The sequence below is a fragment of the Camellia sinensis genome, chromosome 1, assembly GCF_055761805.1.
Source record: "Camellia sinensis isolate YWXY chromosome 1, ASM5576180v1, whole genome shotgun sequence".
Classification (NCBI taxonomy): Eukaryota; Viridiplantae; Streptophyta; class Magnoliopsida; order Ericales; family Theaceae; genus Camellia; species Camellia sinensis.
Window position 1 is genome coordinate 158,281,860 of NC_138961.1, and position 22,041 is coordinate 158,303,900.

At 34.3% G+C, this 22,041-nt stretch overlaps 1 protein-coding gene across 2 annotated transcripts; it reads left to right on the forward strand.

Annotated features, from left to right (window-relative positions):
• Positions 1 to 9,683: 9,683 nt before the first annotated feature.
• Positions 9,684 to 21,386, forward strand: LOC114285570 (putative inactive purple acid phosphatase 1). 2 transcript variants are annotated; one of them, XM_082887879.1, is made up of 14 exons: positions 9,684 to 9,845; positions 11,342 to 11,427; positions 11,543 to 11,766; positions 12,022 to 12,113; positions 12,221 to 12,287; positions 12,401 to 12,523; positions 13,340 to 13,432; positions 13,650 to 13,779; positions 14,456 to 14,537; positions 14,867 to 14,999; positions 15,286 to 15,491; positions 15,586 to 15,711; positions 19,466 to 19,775; positions 20,636 to 21,386. In XM_082887879.1, exons 3-14 carry the CDS (start codon positions 11,602 to 11,604, stop codon positions 20,939 to 20,941), a joined length of 1,833 nt encoding a protein of 610 aa, XP_082744005.1. In that variant the 5' UTR covers positions 9,684 to 9,845; positions 11,342 to 11,427; positions 11,543 to 11,601; the 3' UTR covers positions 20,942 to 21,386. The 2 variants fall into 2 exon arrangements, with proteins under 2 accessions (XP_082744005.1, XP_082744009.1); XM_082887883.1 differs by lacking the exon at positions 11,342 to 11,427 and having other exon boundaries at positions 9,703 to 9,845.
• Positions 21,387 to 22,041: the final 655 nt, after the last annotated feature.

The following is a 22,041-nucleotide window of genomic DNA, read 5'->3' on the forward strand; positions in this document are numbered from 1 at the left end:
AAGTATGCAAAAAGCCAGAGTTGAAGTATCCAAAATGGGGCCTCCTTGATTAGCATCCATGGGTTTTTCACAAAATTGAGAGCAAGTTCTGTAGACATGACCCAAAACATATAAAGCTAAAGCTACCTTTTTATGCAAAACAAAAGCTTTAGCAAAAGGGGCAAACTCAGGTATAATTCTCTGAGAAGAGGTACAGAAGAAGAATTTACAAAGCCAAAACAATAAAAAAGAAAAGAGTTCCCTATCAATTACAGGACCTTCCCTTTTGTTCTCAGATTTGACAAAGTCATTATAGGATGAGTTCAGAGGAGGAGTAGAAAAAGAGATGTTAAGGTCATGGTAGTCTGGGCCAAAGGGAGTGCCAGTAGAGGATAACCCTAAAAGGTGACAGATGTCAAGGACAGTAGAGGCCATCATACCACATCTAAATTGAAAGAAATTAAAAGCAGAGTTCCAAAAACAAAGAGCAGCAAGTATTAAAAATGGATCCTCCGAAATAGTGAAGATGGATAGTTGAACGGCGTCGAAGAGACAAAGTTCTTGGAGATCCAATGACCTAGCAGGAATAACTTGATCGTACCATTCTTCCCATTCTGGCCTTACTGTGGGGGCCAGCAGCGATGAGGTCGGTTTATCCTCCAGCTTCTCCAATCTAGACCACCTTCATAGAGGAGGCAGTGATTTTCCAAACGCGGGTATAAAGCAGGAAGTTGAGTAGGAGCCTCCCTAAAAATGGGCCCAAGCATATATTCCTATTGCTCATGACGACGGGAAATGAAAATGCGCCCATCGATAGCACTTTGTTAGCCAGCTTTGTATTTCTTACACTCTTTAGCAATGACCTTATTCAAAGCTACGGATGGGCTCACGCGCTCCACAATTGGTACTTTCAAGGAGGAAGAAGCCGTTAGCAGAAGTTTTCAGAGGACGAAGTTGAAAAAAAGAGTAAAGAGGAAGAGAGGGCAATATAAATGAAGGGTTTGTGTTTTGGGCGAGCAAGTAAGTTAAAAGCGCGAAATGAATGGGTTTTTTAAACCTTTATGTCCGAAAGATGCCTAATCAATCTAAATGGGTAAAAAGACCTGAGATAATTGTTTGACTGATTTTGGAAGCCATAAGAGTTTAAGCCTCTGTCTTAAAATTCATAGGAGTCTTGAAAGTATAACATAAAAAGTTTCTCTCAATGGTGATTGTTTGGGAGGGAAACATATCTCAAGCACTTAGATTGGCTTCAAAAACAAATATTTGGTTTCAAAGCTAGGATTTAGATCCAAAGCTAGATGTCAAATATCCAGCTAGAGCTTCGAGAGCAGGTAGTTGACTTCGAAGCACATTTTATGCCAAGAATGCAAGAATGTTTAGGTTTGGTCTGCTTCGAAGGGATTAGGAACTTGCTCTTAGGTTTCTTGTGAAAGATAAAATCCTTCGAAGTGAACTTTGAAGTATTCTGTAGCTGGAATTTGATTCTTATTTAATGTTTTAGACTTCAGAGTTGCAAAGCCAGTACCAAGTCAAGTAGAGGATCAAAATCCAAAAAGACTTGCCTAAACATGAAAAATTCCTTTTGGGATTTTCTGTCAAAATAAACCCTTTTTTGGAAAGTAACGTTGTTACTTTTAAAAGTACTTCAAAGTACTTAAAAGTAACTTTGATACAGAGGTTGGTTAATTCAAAGCTGTTAAATTATGTTGACCATGCGATTGGAATGAGAAGACCTAAGGCAAAGATTGTCAATTGTATTCCATACTTTGTAGATATTCAAATCAGGCTTCAAGTATTCCATTCTTTGGAGATGTTCAAATCAGGCTTTGAAGCAAAAATTGGTTAATTTGAAGCTCTAATTTTATTTAAATTGTGTGAATAAAATGGTCATAAGCATGCAATTGGAACATAAAACCAGATCATGCCAAATAGGGAAAGAAAACCCTAGTTTTATTGATATGTTAGTAATTACATTAGAAAAGCCTACTTGGCTCCGAATTCGATTTCATAATAATAGGGAATAGAAAGAGTAACAAGTTCATTAAATTTAACCCAGCAGTGTTAATGAACTTATGTTCTTTCTTTATTCTATTTTCTATTCTATCAAAGCTAGGTTGTTGCAGCTGCTATGTTCTTATTTGGTGAAAAAGCTATTCAACTTTCACCTCGAATTCTATCTCTTTCAAGCCTTGTTCCATTTCGTCCATATTTAAATCATCCTAGTACACTGAATTCTTAGTCTTGAAGTCATCATATTCTTCAATAAGGTTCTCTACTTTGTACTGTGTCTGAATTCGATTGGCTGTGATTTCGTTTATAGAGTCATTGATAGCCAAAGAAATTTTGTACCAATGAAGAAGAAGTGGAAGTTGATCCAAAAAAGCTTGAAGCTCTGCCTGGGCAATAGGGTTGAGAACATGACCCTGAGTCATAACATCACAGGCCCATTGGAAGTTCTTGAGAGGAATCTCATCTCCAAGAACATTGAAAGGCAAGTGAGAAAAGGCAGCAAGCAGAAGTTGAGCTTGGTATCGCTCAAATGCAGTTGGAAGAGCTGGAGGTTGGTAGGAAGGAAAAAAATGATTCTTGAAAAGAGTAAGTTTCAATTCCTCCATCCAATGAGGATTCTGAGGAAGAGGAGGTACAAAGGGATCCATCCCAAAGGAATAGGGGAACTGGGGGTTATTCAAGCATTCGAGCCAGTCAGAAGAGCAAAGTTTTGCCTTCTTAGCCAAGAATGACAGATTGTATGGCATGGAAGATGTGTACCACACCACAAGCAAGTTGTCCTCCAGACTGCGTTGGTGATCAATGGGTACATAGGAGTAAACCACTGAGCTTCGTGCAAAAGGAGGAATAGAAAGGGGATCATTGAATTCAACAAATCGATGATGAATCCGCTCCCTTAATTGGGGTTCATTAGGTTTTGACCAACTTTTCCAGCCAGTGGACTGGGAGGAAGAAGAAATGGATTTGTCCCATGCGGAGAGTAGTGGGGCAGAAGAGGAGCTTCCAAGGTCTATTCCTGCAAATGCTTGGTCCAAAGGTTTGCAGTTTGGCAGATTCTTGGTCTAAAGGTTGGTAATTTGTAAAAGCTTCCATGAATTGTATAAATGGAGGCGGATAGGTGTAGCTAATAAATGCATTAAAGTTGGTAATTTGTAAAAGCTTCCATGAATTGTATAAATGGAGGCGGATAGGTGTAGCTAATAAATGCATTAAGGTTCTTTCGAGGCCTACAATCATCTTCCAAAGACTCATTGTATGTTGGATCAATGTAAGAAAATGTGTGATTGGCCACTGGGGATGTACCAGTCGTTTCGTTTACTCAAAGAGTGGAAGTGCAAAGCACTAGGATTTAATGAAGTTCACTGCTTTATAATTCAAAAAGCAGTTATATTTCCAAAATATACAGAGTCCATGCACGTGGGTAGAATGCACTAGTCCACTAATATCACCAAGTATTGGATATATTAGTGCGGGGGGTAATGTTGGCTGTATAATTTATAAAAGCTAATCATAGAGTGACACGTGGTACCTAAAAGGCAATTTGGGGAATTAATGCAAGTCGCCAATTAAAGTCTGACACGTGGCAGCTTGTATTGGTATTAATGGATTTGTGTAGCAATGGAATAGTTGAGAGATACAAGATGATGTGGCCTAACGATTACTCATAAGTTTAAATTCAAAATCATGAGGGAAACCTAACTGCAAGAGTGGCGTAGTGGGACTGATTGTGAGAGAGCATGTTCAGCAGTCTTGGAAGGACATTTCGACGATCGGAAGCCCATTGAGAAGTATAAATAGCGAGAAAGGCCCCCGAATAAACCCCTAGACTCAGATCCAGAAACCAGTTTATTTACTTCATTTTCCTTTCAGTTTTACAATTTTTTATATTTCTGCACTTTATTTCCTAGGAATAGTTTCAAATAGTTTGTTGCTGTGAAGCTCTACGAGGCCGGTCAAATCATTGTAAGTTTTCATTTACTTAATGAAATTCAGATTCTGAAATTGTTCTTCACTTATTATTATTTACTAATTTCTCTTAAACAAGCCACTAGTAAAAGTCCTCTTCATTGAGGCTGAAAGAACTACAACACAATCGTCTAATAATTGGTTGGCAATTAATATTCTGTAAGGACTGATTGATCCTTGCTGGCATGCTTAAATTTACATTATTAATCTTCCAAAGCCAAAAAAGCCAACACATTCCACAACTTTGGCCAAGGTCCAAGTGAGGGTTAGGGGAGGGGGGTTGGGTTTCAAAGCAAAAGGAATATTTGTTTTTCCAAATGGTCCAGCAAACTAAGGAAAATATGATAGCCCATGGAGAAGCAGATCTATGGATTGATTTGGATTGACAGTTGGTTTTAACCTAATGGATCATGTCAAGTGAAAAGGATTGAAGGAGGGATGGTAGTATAGAAATGTTTCCCCAGAATTTCCTAGCTGCAGGGAAATCACGAAGGGCGTGTAAATTTGTTTCCGCTGCATTACCAGAAAGTTGGCAACAATTATCTCGAGGAATGTTCCTAATGTGAAGATTGTTTTGATATTCAATCTATTTTGAAGAGTAAGCTAGAGGATATGATTAATTCTAGGTATGGTTGGAGTTTTCCATACTCCTAGATAGGCCTTTTCATAAATGGTCAAATAGGCATTGAAAATGGACATATGGACATATGTTCCCATTTTTGACTTAAAAATGGACATATTGGCTTTAAATAGATATGTTTCTTTTTAACTTATCTGTCTCCCATATTTGAACCTATTTGAGGAGGCTCTATTTGTATCCAAACTTATATGTTTCCTATATTTGAACCTATTTGGGGAGGCTCTATTTGTATCCTAAAAGATTGTTTGGACACCTTAATATTTTGGATATCCTATTCTAAAATTTTAAAATTTATTCTATTATTTTGAATACTTTAAATAATATCCATTCTACATTCACAAGCCCTAAATATATACTTAGGATACCATACACATTAAATAGGGCCCATTCCATCGAAACTCAACCTCTCATGGCAGAGTAGACAACAAACCCTTGTAGCCTACCCTTGTCATCACCCACTATTGGGTACACCACTATCGCCCACAACCCAACCTCTACAGAATGTATGAAAACATAAGGCTGAATATTTTCATTTTGTTTAGATATGAAATACTGAACAAAAGGAATTTTATTTGGAAACAAGTTTATGAAAATATGTAATTTTTTTTGATGTATAATACTAGAGGATTGTTTTTGTTCAGAACTAGAATATGAAGAAGTTGAAACTTAAATGTATAGAAACATAGAGTTGAACACATACATTTTGTTCATATATGAAATATAGAACAACATTGAATAATTTGGAAACACAATGTCTGGACAGTAAAATTTGTTTAGAAACAAAATTTCCGAATAAATGTAATTTGTTTGTTATTAAATTTTCAAATTCTCAAAACCAACAACTAAAAACGAAGAAGCTCAATGAAAAACATTTCTTATCTATTAGAAACGACTTCGAAACATATTCTTCGTTGTCCATTGTTGATTTCAATATGAAATAGAATGCAAGAATGATGGATTCAAAGAAAGTAGGATTGAGTATGAAGATATAAGGTAAAGAGAGTGAGAGAATAGAGAAAAGAGAATGAAGATTGGTACTAGATATGGTTTGTGCTTTTTAAAATATCAAGCACTTTTTGATTATTTCAAATAGAAATATAATAGTAATAATTTTGTTTTATTAACTTAGGGTGTCCAACCAAATTTTTGGAGTGCAAATAAAATCTCCCCCTACTTGAACCTATTTGTCCCCATATTTTGAACCTATATATCACCATGTCTAAATTTATCTGTCCCCATATTTTGAACCTATTTATCCCTATATTTGGATTTTGGCCCTATATTTTTAACTAATCTATCACCATATCTAAACCTATATGTCGCTATGTTTTTAACCTATTTGTCACCATATTTGAACTTATCTATTTCTATACTTTTAATCTATTTATCCTCATAATTTCCATGTTTTTTCATACTCCAAATATGGCCTTTGTATTTTATTAAAAAAATTTAGGGGCATTTATATGCAAGTCCTATTTTATAAATTTGTACTCTATTACGTCCTAGATAAGATTTTGGGTAAGTCTATTTATATACCACTAATCCTTGCAGTACACACCATCAATAGATTAAATTTATATTCCAATAATATCCTCAAATTAAAAGACCATTAAGGACAATATGTAGGTGTATTATACCCATTCAAAGATTTTATATTTAAAAACATAAAATACTCTTCACACACTATCATCATCTATAGGATTTAGGGTTTAAACATATAAATACTATATTTTCTTCATCATCTTTACCATTAATACACAACACTTATGATATTATTTATTATCAATTAACTCACTTCATTCGATTCTCCATTATACTTATTTCCTAAACTCAAAACATTATTGCCATTGAAGATTTAGGGTTTAAAAATATTGAAATCAATTAGTTTTGAAGATTTGCATACCATGGATGACATGGAGATGGTTGGTTCTAATATAAACATTGAAAATGTTGATTTGAACATTGAAAATGTTAGTTTATTACTGTTTTTTGGTTTTTTGTTTATCTCGTTCGTATGTTAGGCAAATGAGTTTGTTCGCCATGTGTTTGAATAACCAGAGTTGAACTTTTACATAATGTTTGATTACTTATATTTGATATTAAGATTGATCATCAAATATTAAATGTTTATACATAAAAAATTGAACATTTAAAGTTAGTTCAGTTAAAATAATTAAACTTTTATTTTTTTTTCAGATATAATTTTTTGAACACATTAAGTTTGTTCAACTCTATATTCATGAACAAGACCAATTTTTTTTTTTTTTTAACGGCAAAACAATAGTGAGACGACAGAGAAGATAAAGAACGACAATGCACCGGTGAGACAATAACGAAAATGAAGACCGAATGAAACCCTCTGCGAGTGATGGAGTTTAACACTAACGATGAAGATCTCTGAAGATGGAGGTCTCGGTTTTGAAGATGAAGAGTTTTTGGTGTGTATCATGGTATGTATTCAAAGACAAGTGATGTGTTACCATAGAGCTAGTAATGAAAAGTTAAGGTGTGAATTAAGATATTTTTAAATCATAAAAATTATTTTGTGTGTGTACTAAGTAATGGTGTGTATTGAGAGGATTAGCAGTGTGTAAATAAAATCATCCTAAGATTTTTTACTCCTTCAAATTTCATTAATTTTTAATAGACGAAATTACCCTTCAAACAATGATTATTCATCATTTGTAATTGTATAAAAAAGTATGATGACGGAACATTTATTTTAATTTTCAAAACTTCAAATCATCATAATTTTTACAATATATATATATATATATATATATTTATAAAATTTATATTTTTAGAATCAACACAACAAAATCTATCAAACAAGATTATGTTAGATAATGTCTCAATGGGACCACATAATTAAATGTGGTGTTATCATTTATAAGAAGCCTACAATTTAAGTGATTCAATTTAGTTAATAGGCTTAAGGGTATATGTGTTATGGACCTAATGTGTAGATATTAGTTGTATTATTTATATTTCTATGAGCGGCAGAAATAGAAATTAAAACATATTGGTTAAAGTTGGTTTTCATTCCTTTTGAACTTCTACAACCTTTCAGTTTTGAAAACCAATAAATAGAAATTAAAATCAATAATGGTTAAAGTTGGTTTTCATTCCTTTTGAACTTCCACAACCTTTCAGTTTTGAAAACCAATTACAACCTTTAAAAGGTTATGGTCCCTATTCCTTCCCAGGTGGAAAAGAACACTGCCATTTTTCTTTCTAAACCCTCTCAAGGAGAAACATAAGGCACCAAAGGGGAAAGGATTAGAAGGCAATAACATAATCAATAACAAAGAGTTCATTGATAATCACGCTTCCGTTTAACCGTTCATCAATGGATTCAGGTATGCCATTTTGTCTTAATTTCTTGATAATACACATGGTAAATGATCCAAAGTGTAAGGTTTATGTTCTGAAATTTATGTTAACAGATTAATATTAAATACAAAATTATAAAAAAATAAAAGATATTATTTTTTTAGATATTTACAATTTAAAACCATTTTCAATAGTAAGTTTTCTTAACGTAACTAAAAATATCTTTTTGGTCTAATTTTTTCATTTTTTCATATTTAAAATTGAGTATATTCTCAGTTTAAAACTGGGAAAATTGACTCAGTTTTAAAACTAAAAAAAATTGAGAAATTTCTCAAAAATTGAGCATATTCCCAATTACTATTGAAAAAAAAAATTGAGAAATTTCTCTATTTTACTAGATAGCTTCGCAAATTGAGAAATTGTTAGTTTTATAAAGCTAAAAAAAAAAGATTTTATTTTTATAAAATTTTATATTCAATATTGGGCTTGTTTGATAGATCTCATTGTGTAGATTCTAAAAATATAAATTTTATTAAAAATAAATGTGTATAATAAAAGTTATGATTTTTTTAAGTTTTGAAACAATAAAACAAAACTAAAATGCCATATCATCAATACCATTTGAATAAGAAAAAATATCTTGTGCTTTTGAGGCATGGTTAGGCGATTACCCAAAAATTTATGATTAGTGAAGCTGGTAGAGCCCGCAATTTTGTATTAGGGCATGGGGCATGAGGCATAATGCTTGGTAATTGGTAGATAACATTGCCATGTGATACACTTGTAACACTTAATAAATTTTTATTAGACCTCAATGAATTGACGCTTCTCAATTCTTTGGATCTTTTAATTAGAGCAAAAGAGTCATATATATATAAATATTTTTTTTAAAAAAACTTTATGGGTTAAAAAAAAGAAGAAGAATTTAATGGAATACCAATCTTACCAATAAAACTTTTAAGTAATTAATCTAAAATTTTGTAGCGTTATTATAACTCGGGTATTATAGGCATATTCCTAAGGGTATACTAACATCTATTAGTGAATTCTATTTGGGGGGGGGGGGGGGGTCTTGTTTGGCCATACCTTTTGTAAGGACCTACTTGAAAAACCCTTTAATATATTTTTGGAGACCCAAACAAATATTGAGGGTGTTTGGTATAGCTGTTAAAATAGATTGTAAATTATAACTTAACAGATTATAAATTATAAATTTAATCAGAAGTTGTTGATTTGTTTGATACAATTGCTGGATTACAAATTTAAGTTATTTAGTAGTGTTTAATAATTAAGTTGTGAAATAATGTTTTGGGTGTATAAATGTCATTTTTACCCCGTTAATTGTAAATTGAATTAACCTTTGTTATAGTTTAAGTTGAATTAATTTTTATTTTATGTTCTTTACTACTAGTCCATGTTTTTCATAAAAAAATAAAATAATAATAAGCAGTCCATTTGGATCTTTTTCTATTTTCACCAAAAAAAAAAAAAAAAAAAATTAAAGGTATAATCATAAATTAGCATGTCCAAAACAAAAATTGATAATAAAAATTAAGAGATGGACAATTTCTCAGAATCAACTTTTTTGAGTTAAAATAAATTATTAAAATCAGAAATTATTTGAAATAAATTTAATTAAATAATTCAAAATAATTTTTCCAAAATTATAATATATAAATTCGCAAAAAAAAAAAAACCACACTAAGGGTTCGTCTACCCCCATTGAATAGGACAACTGTAGCAAAGGCCACGTAGGCCAAGCTTCTAGTGCATTGAATATTGCGTTTGCATCAAAGCTTCTCTAAGGAAAGGGTGGCATCTTTCTTGCATATTCTTGAAATACACTTCTTTGCCTCATTATTGCAGGAATGAAGGAACCACTCTCCCTTCAAACCTGCCACTGCTAGCCTAACCCGTGGGTTCCCTTTCTTCCCCCCCTCTTCAATTTTATGTATTTATTTTTTATATTTTAGTTAAATCTTAACTATTACACACTCTTGACAATGATTGGAAGACATTTACTTGCTATCCCAAAGTTAGTGTGGCTTGAATCTGCACTGCTCATCTCCTTTCTCTTTCATTTTTTTTGTTGATTAAAGCTTCAATAAGGAGGGGTTTTTTTTTTCTCCCTCTTGATTATATTGCTTTGAAATGCATGTCTAGGGTTTTATTTTGAGAAAATGCATGTTTAGGAAGTTATATTTCATGTATTGAAATTATTTTCAAACTTTGTGGTTGTATTTGAAAAATATATGTTCAAATGTCCTCATATTCCTTTCCTGAGCTCTAGTTGAGAAAATCATGAAGTTAGTTGTATTTCATGCCGAAAATCTCATGTTGAAGTTAAAAGAGTTGTTTTTGAATTAAAAACCATAAAAGTGCTCTATTCATGACATTTGATGAGCAATGATATGCATGTTGATAAACTTTGCTTGAGATTGAGAAATTATTAAATATTAAATTAGGGCTTTTGTTTCGTAAATTTTGAAAAAGTGTACTCCTTGCCATATTAGATGATTTGTGGTATAAAAGTTATGTTGATTAGCTAACTTTAAGGTAATGATTGATGATTAAGGTGTATAAAATTTGGAAAAATTGGTTTAGTTAGCTTGCTTGGTATGAAAAATAAACTAGTTAAATTGATGGCTTGATTTGGAATTGTTTTGGTATTTTAAAGGTATTTTTTTAAGTTATGTTTGATTACCATACCAGTTTTATTAGTTTAAGGATTTAATGTGATATTTTCATATCTTAAGTTCATACCTTGATTATTTGAATTGTTGGGTATTTTTTATTAAAAAAGAAAAAATGGGTAATTTTGGCTTATTAGGGGTTAATTGGATATTTTGGGAGAAAATGAACTAATGGTTGATTTGATCATTTAGAATTAACTTGATGAAGTTAATATGAGTAAAATGGTAAACTTAGACCCTTATGAGAAAAATGATAATTTTGATCCACAAAGCCACAGTGGTGATTTCATACTTAGAGATGATCCATAAAGACAAAATGGTGATTTTATACTTAGAGATTATTCTACACTATTAACCATTAGATCATTTTGGTAAAATGGATATAAAGAAGAATCTGGTGAGATTTCATATGTTTTGAAAAATTGTCCAAGTATAAGCCACCTCACGCCTATGCTTATTGTGTCCCCAATATATTTGCTTATTTTCAGATTGTCACCCACTGTTGTAAGAGCAGTGCAGAATTTTAGTTGTTTTTGTATGTTGGTGTCCATAAATGGTTAAACACAGACACACATTTATATGTCTGCATGCATGTATTTAGGGATTCTGTTTGGTAGATATATTTTTGTGGGTGACTAGCAATGCCGTGCATTAAGAATTCCTTGTTTTTAGCCTTTGATTATGATTTTTTTTTTTTTTTTTTTTTTTTTCCTATTAGGTCCAGAGAGAAAAACCTGAAAAAAAAAAAAGGAAAAAGAAAAAAAGAAGGCATGTTTGGTATGATAAATGGTCATAATAGCAAATGTGAGTTAAGATTTTCATTCCATGTGATTCCTTGCTAAGTTTAGAATGTAATTATTCTTTTATTTATATATTTTTTGAGTTTGCAATTGCATTCGTGTTGTGTTGCTGTGAATAGGGTTCTTACTGTTAGGTATTTGACTTTTGATTGAGTTGATCATATCTCGGGCGGGAGGGATGAGATTATTGGGGTTGATTTTGTTGGCAATTTTGTCGGGGTTCAAGGAGGCAACATCGCATGGAGACCAGCAGCCTCTCTCAAGAATTGCGATTCACAAGGCAGTGTTTGCACTTGATGACCTTGCTTATATTAAAGCCTCTCCTCCAGTTCTTGGGTTAGAGGTAGGAAACCTTCAATTGCACTCTCAGTCTCAGAGTTCAGGGCAGTCATGAAAAAAGGAGTGTTTGCCAAATGTTTAAAACTAATTAATATATTACCAATGGAGAGAATGGATTCCCACATAAAATGGGTAGTGCCCAGTGTCTGCTGCCAAGAACTTACTGAGACTGAGGGTAGTTTCAAACATCTGAAAATTCATGAAGGATTTTGTGTAATTTTGGTCTGGTCTTGATGCCAAGATTCCTTCTCGGTTATAGGGGCAAAATTCTGAATGGTTGACTGTGGAATATAGCATTTCGAACCCATCAATTGATGATTGGATTGGAGTATTTTCACCGGCAAATTTCAGGTTGAAATGATTTTTCTCTGAGATTAATATATATATATATATATATAATTTTGATGGTGTTAATCTGAATAAATCATTTAATTTTAATTATTTATTTATTTTTTCAGTGCTTCTACTTGCGCCCCTGAAAATGGAAGAGTTTTTCCTCCCCTTTTGTGTACTGCACCAATTAAGGTTCGAGCTGCGCTGCCTTGGATTTCTTCTATGACTTCTTGGCTTGCTTCCGAGTGGAAGAAGGGGGTTTCTATAACTAAATTGAATATTAAACTGTTACACTTCTCTTGCAGTATCAATATGCAAATTACGCAAATCCTGAGTACAAAGATAATGGCAAGGGATCATTAAGGCTTCAATTGATCAATCAGAGATCCGACTTCTCTTTTGCATTGTTTTCTGGCGGTTTGTTAGCTGTATGCTCACAATGTCTTACTCTTCCTATATAGCCAACATAGCTATGTGGAGGTCAAACCGTCCTTCATGAACAGAATATTATAAAGAACCATTGATTGTTCTGTGTTGGCCCTTTATGGTCTTTTCTAAATTTTAAAATGATTGGCTGGAGCTGGACTTTGACAGTTCAATATCTCTGTTTAGTTTTGTTTTTAAAATTTTTCTTTTGAAAATAATAAAAAAATAATTTTGCTGAAAAAATAATGAAAAACTTAGAAAACTCATCATTTTTATGTTGTTTTATTTTTCTGCGCAGAAATACTTTTTGAAAATTCAAAAATATCATTTTGATGTTTACTTTCACCAAACTATTTTTAGTATTTTTCAAATATATATACTTAAAAACAAAAATCAGACATAGTAATGTTTCTTGCTGTTTCTTGATGGATTATAATTTTGTGGGAGAACATTAGTGACTATAATTGAAATTTTGTTTTTAATATCGCAGTTTATCTTTACAAGGCTAGTTGACCAAAAACTCTCCAACTGAATCTAAATTACAAATGAAATTCCAATTAGGAAATTTCTTTCTTTCTTTCTTTCTTCTTCTTCTTCTTCATTTTTTTCCCCCCCATAATGTGTTTTGAATGCACTAGCTGATGAATTCATTGTTCATCTACCATGTTATATAAAATATTTTTTGTTTTAAATTTTTGTTGGTTTGTTTCCTTTCTTTACCATTTTTTTTAGCTTGTATATGAAGATTATATTCTCTTTTGTGTTTCAGCCACAACCACCTTCAATGAAATTTAAATCTTTTTTTCTTTCTATAACAGCCAAAGCTAGTGGCAGTGTCAAATATTGTAGCTTTTGCAAATCCAAATGCGCCGGTGTACCCACGCTTAGCACAAGGAAAAACATGGAATGAAGTAAGTCTAATTCTGTCACATTAGTTGTTAGATCTTATGTGTAGTGTATGCCGAAAGTATAAGAAAGCTATTAATTTGGGTAGATGATTATCTTAATGCCTTGCCAATGCATGGGTAGGGCCTTCTTTCTTGTTGTTTCTTTTATTTAGTCATTTAATTACATGGTTGATTTTAAAAATTTCTTAGAGGAGATGATGTACTTTAACTTGAAACTTAGATGACCGTAACATGGACAAGTGGATATGGGATCAATGAAGCAGAACCTTTCGTTCAATGGGGTCCAAAAGGAAGAGAACAGAGCCGTTCCCCAGCTGGGACAGTGACTTTTGATCGCAGCAGTATGTGTGGTGCGTAAATATCTATAAATGTAAATATACATTTGAATCTAGTTTCTATAACATATTCTTTAGTATGGACACGAGGTGCATTGCTTTGGAATGATGACCTTATTTTTGTACTGAATTTCCACATACTTTCAAAGTAATGGATATAAAATAGAATTCTGGTGGCAACATCTTTAATATGCTGATAATTATGGAACTTCTGTTTTGAGTAAAACATGATATATTAAAATTTAATTAAATATTTTGTGCATTTATAGATACACCCTTCTGGGCAGAGTGACTGTCTCAATAGTACCATGCACCAATATTTAATAATGAAACAAAGTCTTATTTACTTTTTTTGGTGCTGTTTTTACTTGGATAATGCTTCTTGCACACAGTGATTGTTACTAAATCAAATCTTGTATGGAGATTTATGTAACATGTAATGCAGTTGTGGCAAAAATGCTATTCCATAAGAACTGGCAAATCAGTGCCAATACTAGACAATTTACACAAGTCATGCTCTTTTTTTATTTTTTTTTATTGAACTAACAAAAGTTTTGTTTGGCACTTCAATTTCTGAGCATTCTACACAGTTGGTGTTTCCTGGCCTTTTTATTCATTTGGTTGAACGGAGCAAGACTTCTATGAAAAAATCTTTATGGTAGATAATTCATCTTATATTTCCATGGTGCAGGTGCACCAGCAAGAACAGTGGGATGGCGTGATCCTGGATTCATACACACTAGTTTCCTGAAGGACTTGTGGCCCAACTCAGTGTATGTCTATATGATTTTTATTATATCAGAATAAAGGATAAACTAATTTATAACTTATGATAATATAAAGAAGCCCTCTGTTTAATAAAGTTAAATAATGTATCCAAATCAGCGAAAGAATGAAATATACTAATTGTTATTAGAACTTGTAGAAGTATGATGTTCTCTGATAATGTTACGAGATACATACTTTTGTTGAGGAAAAAAGAAAGAAAATAAAAAAGAAACTGTTTGTTTTGATGGTGGCCTCTTCAAAAAGATTTAGTTGAATATTCTACTTTGAGTATGGGTACAAAAGGTGTTTTCCTATTTTCTGAATTATAATGCAGGTATACGTACAAGATAGGGCATATGTTGTTGAATGGTACATATATATGGACTCAGATGTACCAGTTCAGGGCATCACCTTATCCTGGTCAAAATTCAATACAACGTGTAGTCATTTATGGTGACATGGGAAAGGTCTGAACTACCCTGCAAGCTTCATTATGCACATTGAACCTAGCTCTTTATTGATTAATTTATTTTTCTTATCATGATGATTTATGATTCCAACTGTTGTCTATTTTGAATATATCATTGTAACTGGAGATTGTAATAGATCTATGTCATGTAGTAATAAATCTATTTCTTTTCCACTGCATCACTCATTTTGAGTTTTTATTCCAATACTCTAAGGCCAGCCCAGTTCCATTTACCCAGTAAGCTTCTGTTCTGAAGTATCTTTTTTTTGTTTTCCAATATGAAGGATGAGGCTGATGGCTCTAGTGAATATAATAATTTCCAGCGCGGCTCTCTTAACACTACTAAACAGCTTATTAAGGACTTGAAGAACATTGATATAGTCTTCCACATTGGAGATATTTGTTATGCAAATGGATATATTTCACAGTGGGATCAGTTTACTTCTCAAATTGAGCCAATTGCCTCAACTGTGCCTTATATGATTGCTAGGTGTGTTGCAACTTTTATATTATTGGAACACATAGTCAGTCATCTGTTCTCTCCTCTTGTGTGGCTTATGGGAATTAATAGTTTTTCCTTGCAGTGGTAACCATGAACGTGACTGGCCTGGAACAGGATCGTTCTATGGGAACATGGATTCAGGAGGAGAATGTGGCGTGTTGGCTGAGACTATGTTTTATGTTCCTACTGAGAACAGGGCTAAGTTCTGGTATGAGTCATTGCAAAAGTAATGTGTTACAGTCACATATGCACATATATATATGTTTGTATATTTATATGTACCTGTTTGACTGTTTTGTGATATGGATCAGCATTTCATTCTCACCTTTCTTCTCCTTCATTTTGTTCTCTTGTGAAACTGTTGCAGTATACTCAAATTTTTGTAACGTTGTTTACCCTTAAAAGGGAAAACACAACTTTGGGCGTAGTGTTGATGCTTTGGATTGCGCGGGCGTGTCAGGATGTTTGAACGTAGTCTAAGGTGTGGGATTCAGACTTCCAATGTAGGAATTGTGTGTGGTCAGGAAGATGGATAACTGGTTCGGATTTTGCATCAACGAAGAGGACTTCAATATTTTCTTAGGTGATGATAGTGAAATAAAAAGTTCAAAGGAAATGAACAAACTAGAATAAAAATATTATAAAGAACTAAAGTTGCTGACTTTGCAGGAATATTGGACTTGCTAAACGGATAATGAAGTACAATTAAAGGAAAAGATAATAAATGGTTCAAATAAAACTGCCAATTGCAGGAATTGAAAAGTGAATTTTGCAGGAATTGGTGCTGGATCATAATAAAATATAAATTGATAAAATGATTTGGCAAGAGTTGATATTGTGTTATTGGTGTTGGACCACTTCAAATGTTGGCCATGAAATCCTTTTATAATGAAAAAATAGCTAATAACTACCTATTGTTTCTGTTCCAACTGCCAAAACGTGTCTGCTTGATTTTGTGCCAAGTTTCCATGTTTCCTTGTTTGGAGCCCAAGTTTAGCAACCACTTTCCCACTAACGGCTATATATGCAACATATTTCATTGGATGGTTGTCATGTGGCCCATTATATCTCAACTTGCTCTCCACGTGGATTAACTTAGCAACTATTTAGGAACATGGACCATCATCCAACACCCATTTTAGCATGTGGGGCTGCTCAACCACCCCTATTTTCGAGGAACAGTTGGGCTGATTAATGTTTCTCTTCTTTATCCATTTAATTAATTTAATTAAAGGGAATTACGACTGCCATGTCATTACTTGGAGCCATTATTCCTGTAGCGCTATTGTCATGCCACATATCTTCTATGTCATCAAACCCTTGCCACATCATTAGAACCTCATGACCTCCTGCCCTGTTAGGATTCCAAGAATTACTGTCATCTTGCCACTTGTCCGTGAAGTTTTGTACCATATCTAGGATGACTATGAATTGCAACACCATGTCATGGGCGACTGTGAGTTCCTGCACCATGGTATAGACGAAATGTCAGGTTCTGCACTATTTTGAAGGCCGAATTGTCAAGTTTTGTACTATGTTCCAGGCCGAATGTCAGGTTCTGCACTATATTCCAGGATGTTGCAAATTCCTGACAAGTGTACTGGAAGGCTTGCCATTCTTCTTATTTGTTCGGCTTGTGCTGGTAGGATCTTCTAGATTCTTATATGGCCTGACATACTTGCCAACAAACCTATTGAGTTTGCAGAGAGGTTTGTCACTGTTGATTGGCTTTCTCAATGGCTAGGAGGCCTTAATTTCTGCATATTAAGGCCTTGAAAGGACAAATCCTGCAATTTCTAGCCCCATCTAACATTTCCTTACTTTCTACGCCAAGTTGCCAAAACCAAACAAAAAGCATAACCCTTTCCAGATCAAATGGGACTAAATTGGTTGTAGTTTTGTATTTTATTTATATGTATATATATATGAATGTGAAGCGAAGTCCCACATTGCCTGAGTACTAAAGTAATATTAAGCATATAAGCATGAGGGCACCCTCACCTTAATAGTTAGCTTTTGGGGTGAGTTCTACCCAAGACCGTGTAACAGCAGTCCAAAAACGATCATACCAAGCACGAGGAGACTGTTTCAGACCATACAGAGCACGTCGAAGGTGACAAACTTGGCCAGAGGAATGAGGAAGGCCAGGAGGAGGACGCATGTAAACCTCCTCAATGAGATGGCTATTAAGAAAAGCATTCTTAACATTCATTTGATAAAGAGGCCAAGAACGAATAGTAGCGACAGAGATCAAAGTACGGACAGTAGTCATCTTGGCAATAGGAGCAAATGTCTCCTCATAATCAATACCATACTCCTGAGAGAAACCTTTGGTAACCAGACGAGCTTTGTAGTGCTCAAGAGACCCATCAGAATGAGTCTTGACTTTGTAGACCCATTTGCAATCAGCCAAGTTCTTACCAGCAAGCAAAGGAACCAGCGCCCAAGTACTAGTTTTCTGTAGAGCAGACAACTCATCCTCCATAGCATGAACCCAATGAGGATCCTGACATGCCTCTTTGTAAGACTGAGATTCTGAAAAAGAGTGAATAGCAGACAAAAAAGTATGAGAAGCAGCAGAAAAACATGTATTAGACCAACCCAACTTGTTTGGAGAATGACGCACTCGAGTAGGATATTGGTGTTCAGTAGGATCGGAGTTGTCAGAAGCAGGAGGAGCAGCAGTAGGGGCAGAGACAACCGATGGAGGAGGAACCTTGCGACGAGAATAAACTAATAACGGAGGAGGAGAAGAAGTCAAAGGAGGAGAAGCAGCCAGAGGTGAAGCAGGAGGAGAAGATAGAACAAGCTCAAGAGGAACAGTGGAAATGTATTCATCAGACGAGACCTCAGAAGGAAATGGGTCAATGTGAACTAAATCCTCTTTGGATACTGGAGTAGTGAGAGGGGGAAGCTGAAAGTAAGACAGACGTTTGAGAACGGCAACATGGCCGGAGACATAAGGTGACTAGAGACAGGATCGTAATAGCGATAGACTTTCTGAGTAAGACTGTAACCCCAAAAGACACACAAGATAAACCGAGCACTGAGTTTGGTCCTATCTTTACAAGGAAGTAGGACAAAACAAGCAAACCCAAAGACATGCAGGAGGGAATAATTGGGAGGTTGGGAATACAAAGCCTCATAAGGGGATTGACTGGAGAGTAAGGGAGTCAGCATGCAATTAAAGAGGAAGCAGCGGTAAAAACTGCCTCACCTCAGAATGGTGCCGAAACAGAAGCAGAGAAAAGAAGAGATCGAGCTATTTCAAGGAGATGATGGTGTTTATGTAAAGCGAAGTTCCACATCACCTGAGTACTAAAGTAATATTAAGCATATAAGCGTGAGGGCACCCTCACCTTAATAGCTAGCTTTTGAGGTTAGTTCTACCCAAGACCGTGTAACATGGTATCAAAGCCAGATTACTCAAGGATGGGTAGGGTGCGTGTCCATGGCCTACACGCCGCAGGTGTTGTCGAGTGAGCACGCTGGGCGTGAGGGAGAGTGTGAAGCAAAGTCCCACATCGCCTGAGTACTAAAGTAATATTAAGCATATAAGTGTGAGGGCACCCTCGCCTTAATAGCTAGCTTTTGGGGTGAGTTCTACCCAAGACCGTGTAACAATGTAATCATATATAGTTTCTTACATTCAAGGACTATGAGTTGCGTAAATATCAGAAGTATTTGGAATATTTATAATGTTGTATTCCAGAGCTATTCCTTGCAAATTGCATATGAAAACACATGCTTCTTCTCCTTCTCCTCCTTCACTTTTGCCATTTTCTTCAATTACATTTTTGGTTGTGTTTGTTGCCAACACTGATTTTCTTGCTTTTTTAACAGCAGAGAATTCACTTAATGTAAATTTTCTATATAGACATGTTGAAATATAGACATGTTTCAACACATGCAACCCGAGTCCAGGAGGAACTGCTTTTAAGTGTCATATCTTTCTCTGCTAGGTACTCCACCAATTATGGCATGTTCAAATTCTGCATAGCTGACACAGAACAAGACTGGAGAGAGGGGTCTGAGCAATATGTGTTCATCGAGCATTGCCTGGCATCTGCTGATAGACTGAAGCAACCATGGCTGATTTTCCTTGCACATCGGGTGTTAGGTTATTCCTCTGATGCGTCTTATGCTGTAGAAGGATCATTTGCAGAACCAATGGGGAGGGAGAGTCTTCAAAAGCTTTGGCAGAAGTACAAGGTTGATATAGCCATGTTTGGCCATGTACACAACTATGAAAGGACATGTCCCATTTACCAGGTACTTGAATTTGTTGTACAGAAGTCAATTCCATTATACTTTTCAACCCATCTTTATCCTTTTTTTTATTTATATCACTTAGGCTGTGTTTGGATTTGGATAGGGATTTGGAAAGGAAAAGGAAAAAGGGAAAGGGAAAAGTTTGATGAAATGTGAATGAAATATAGTTATATTCTGCCTTTCCCTTTTCAAATTCTTATCCAAATCCATGATTAAAACAAAGCCTAGGTCCTGCTTGATTGTTTGGATTGGATATAAAGGTTTGAGAAGGATATGTAATATCTAAGGACAAGGATGAGATATAATATGTTGTAGGATATGAGATGGATTATATATTGTGGGGTCACTTATATTATGTTTGGTTAAGATAGGATATAGGATGGGTAAGAGGAGAGTGATTATTTTTGACCTTTGGATGAAAGATTCCCTATATCCAACTGTGGGGATATACAATATCATTGGAGCAACCAAACACAAGATGTGGGAGATAAGAAAACATGTGGGACCCACCTCCTATTATATCCTTCCCCACCCTCATATCCCGCCCTTATATACGGTCAACAAACAGGGCCACGAGATTGAAACTGGGATTTTGAACCATTTGCAAATTGGGGTTCTTCAATACATGGATTGTGCTGATACTAGTCATCTCTTTGTAAGTTTGTGTTTATTCTTGTCGAATTGTCACAGTTGGGGTTCTCGAACACATTTTATTTTATTTATTCTTTTTGTTTCCTTAGAAGATAAAAGCAAAAACTAAGAGGAAGCGATGATAAAAGAGACTATACAGTTAGCTATCAAATTAACTGGCATTATGGATTTATATAACATTTTGATTGTCTATGTTTTTCTTGGTACAGAATATTTGCACTAATGAGGAGAAGCATTATTACAAGGGACCCCTTAATGGGACAATTCATGTTGCTGCCGGGGGTGCAGGAGCAAGCCTTTCACCATTTACCACCATCCAGACTCATTGGAGTATTTTCAGGGATTTGGATTATGGATTCGTAAAACTCACCGCATTTGATCATTCAAACCTTCTGTTTGAGTACAAGAAGAGCAGGGATGGGAATGTTTATGATTCTTTCAGAATATCTCGCGATTATAGAGACATCTTGGCCTGCGCTGTGGATAGTTGCCCAAGTTTGACTTTGGCATCTTGATTTTGGGAATGAAGGGAGAACTTTGTTTTGAATTTGCTGCCATAAAAACACAAGAAAATAAGGTATAATAACTCATGCCTTTATTGTTTTGGTTTTATAAAACTAAAAAAAGAAAAAGAAAAAAGAGATGCATGTACATATGTATATGTGCAACCATATTTATGGCAGTTATGAATTGAAAACCTCCACATGTGGCCTTACTAGGTCATTTAGCTTTTATGGCCACCCTTCTTGTGCATTAGCTTCTGAGGCCTTACAGGGTCATTTTCATTTCATTGCCATTGCCAATCTCTCTCTCTCTCTCTCTCTCTCTCTAACTTCCAAAACATCCACAACCACTGCATTTTTTGCCATTATTTGAAATCCAGGTTGCATAATGTACTTCACCCCAAATGTTTGTTGAAAGTAGAAATCTCTGGTTGAAATATAATAGCAAGTTGTTTCATTTTGGTGATGGGTTTGATAACCTCAATGTCTTGTGTATATACTAGTTAAAAATTGCCCGAGCTACTTGCACAGGGTATTTGATTTTTTATTATTATTTTGAATTTGGTTTTATTTTTGACTTAGTATTTATTTTAATGAAACGAAAATATAATAGAATAATTCTTTTATTGAGTGTAAAAAAATAATTATTTCATTTCATTCTACCTAAATCAATGGCATTCCATCTCCATTTCAATTAATCAAACCTTATTTGAGATTATTATCCAAAAACAAGAATATTCTTTAAGAAAATGAATAGAATAAAAGATTAACGTTCCGTTTGTTTCACGAATGTGCCTAATAATTTTATTAAAAAAAGTCATTAAAATTATTTTCTTGTATTTAATTTTTTTCTAGATTTGTTCTTATGGGGTTGCTTGAGATGTTCTAAATAAGTATATTTTTTTCACTTTTTATGGAATATGGGTTGTGCTTGAAGTGATGTGGTAGAGAGGTGATGTGATTTAAATAAGATGATGCGACTTAAATAGGATAGTAATTTTTTAACTTTTTGACTTTTTTGGGAATGTCAAACTTAGCCTTACTCATGACCTTAAAATTAATACTTTAATCTATACTATATATTAAGCAAAAAAGGGTTTTTAACCCCAAGG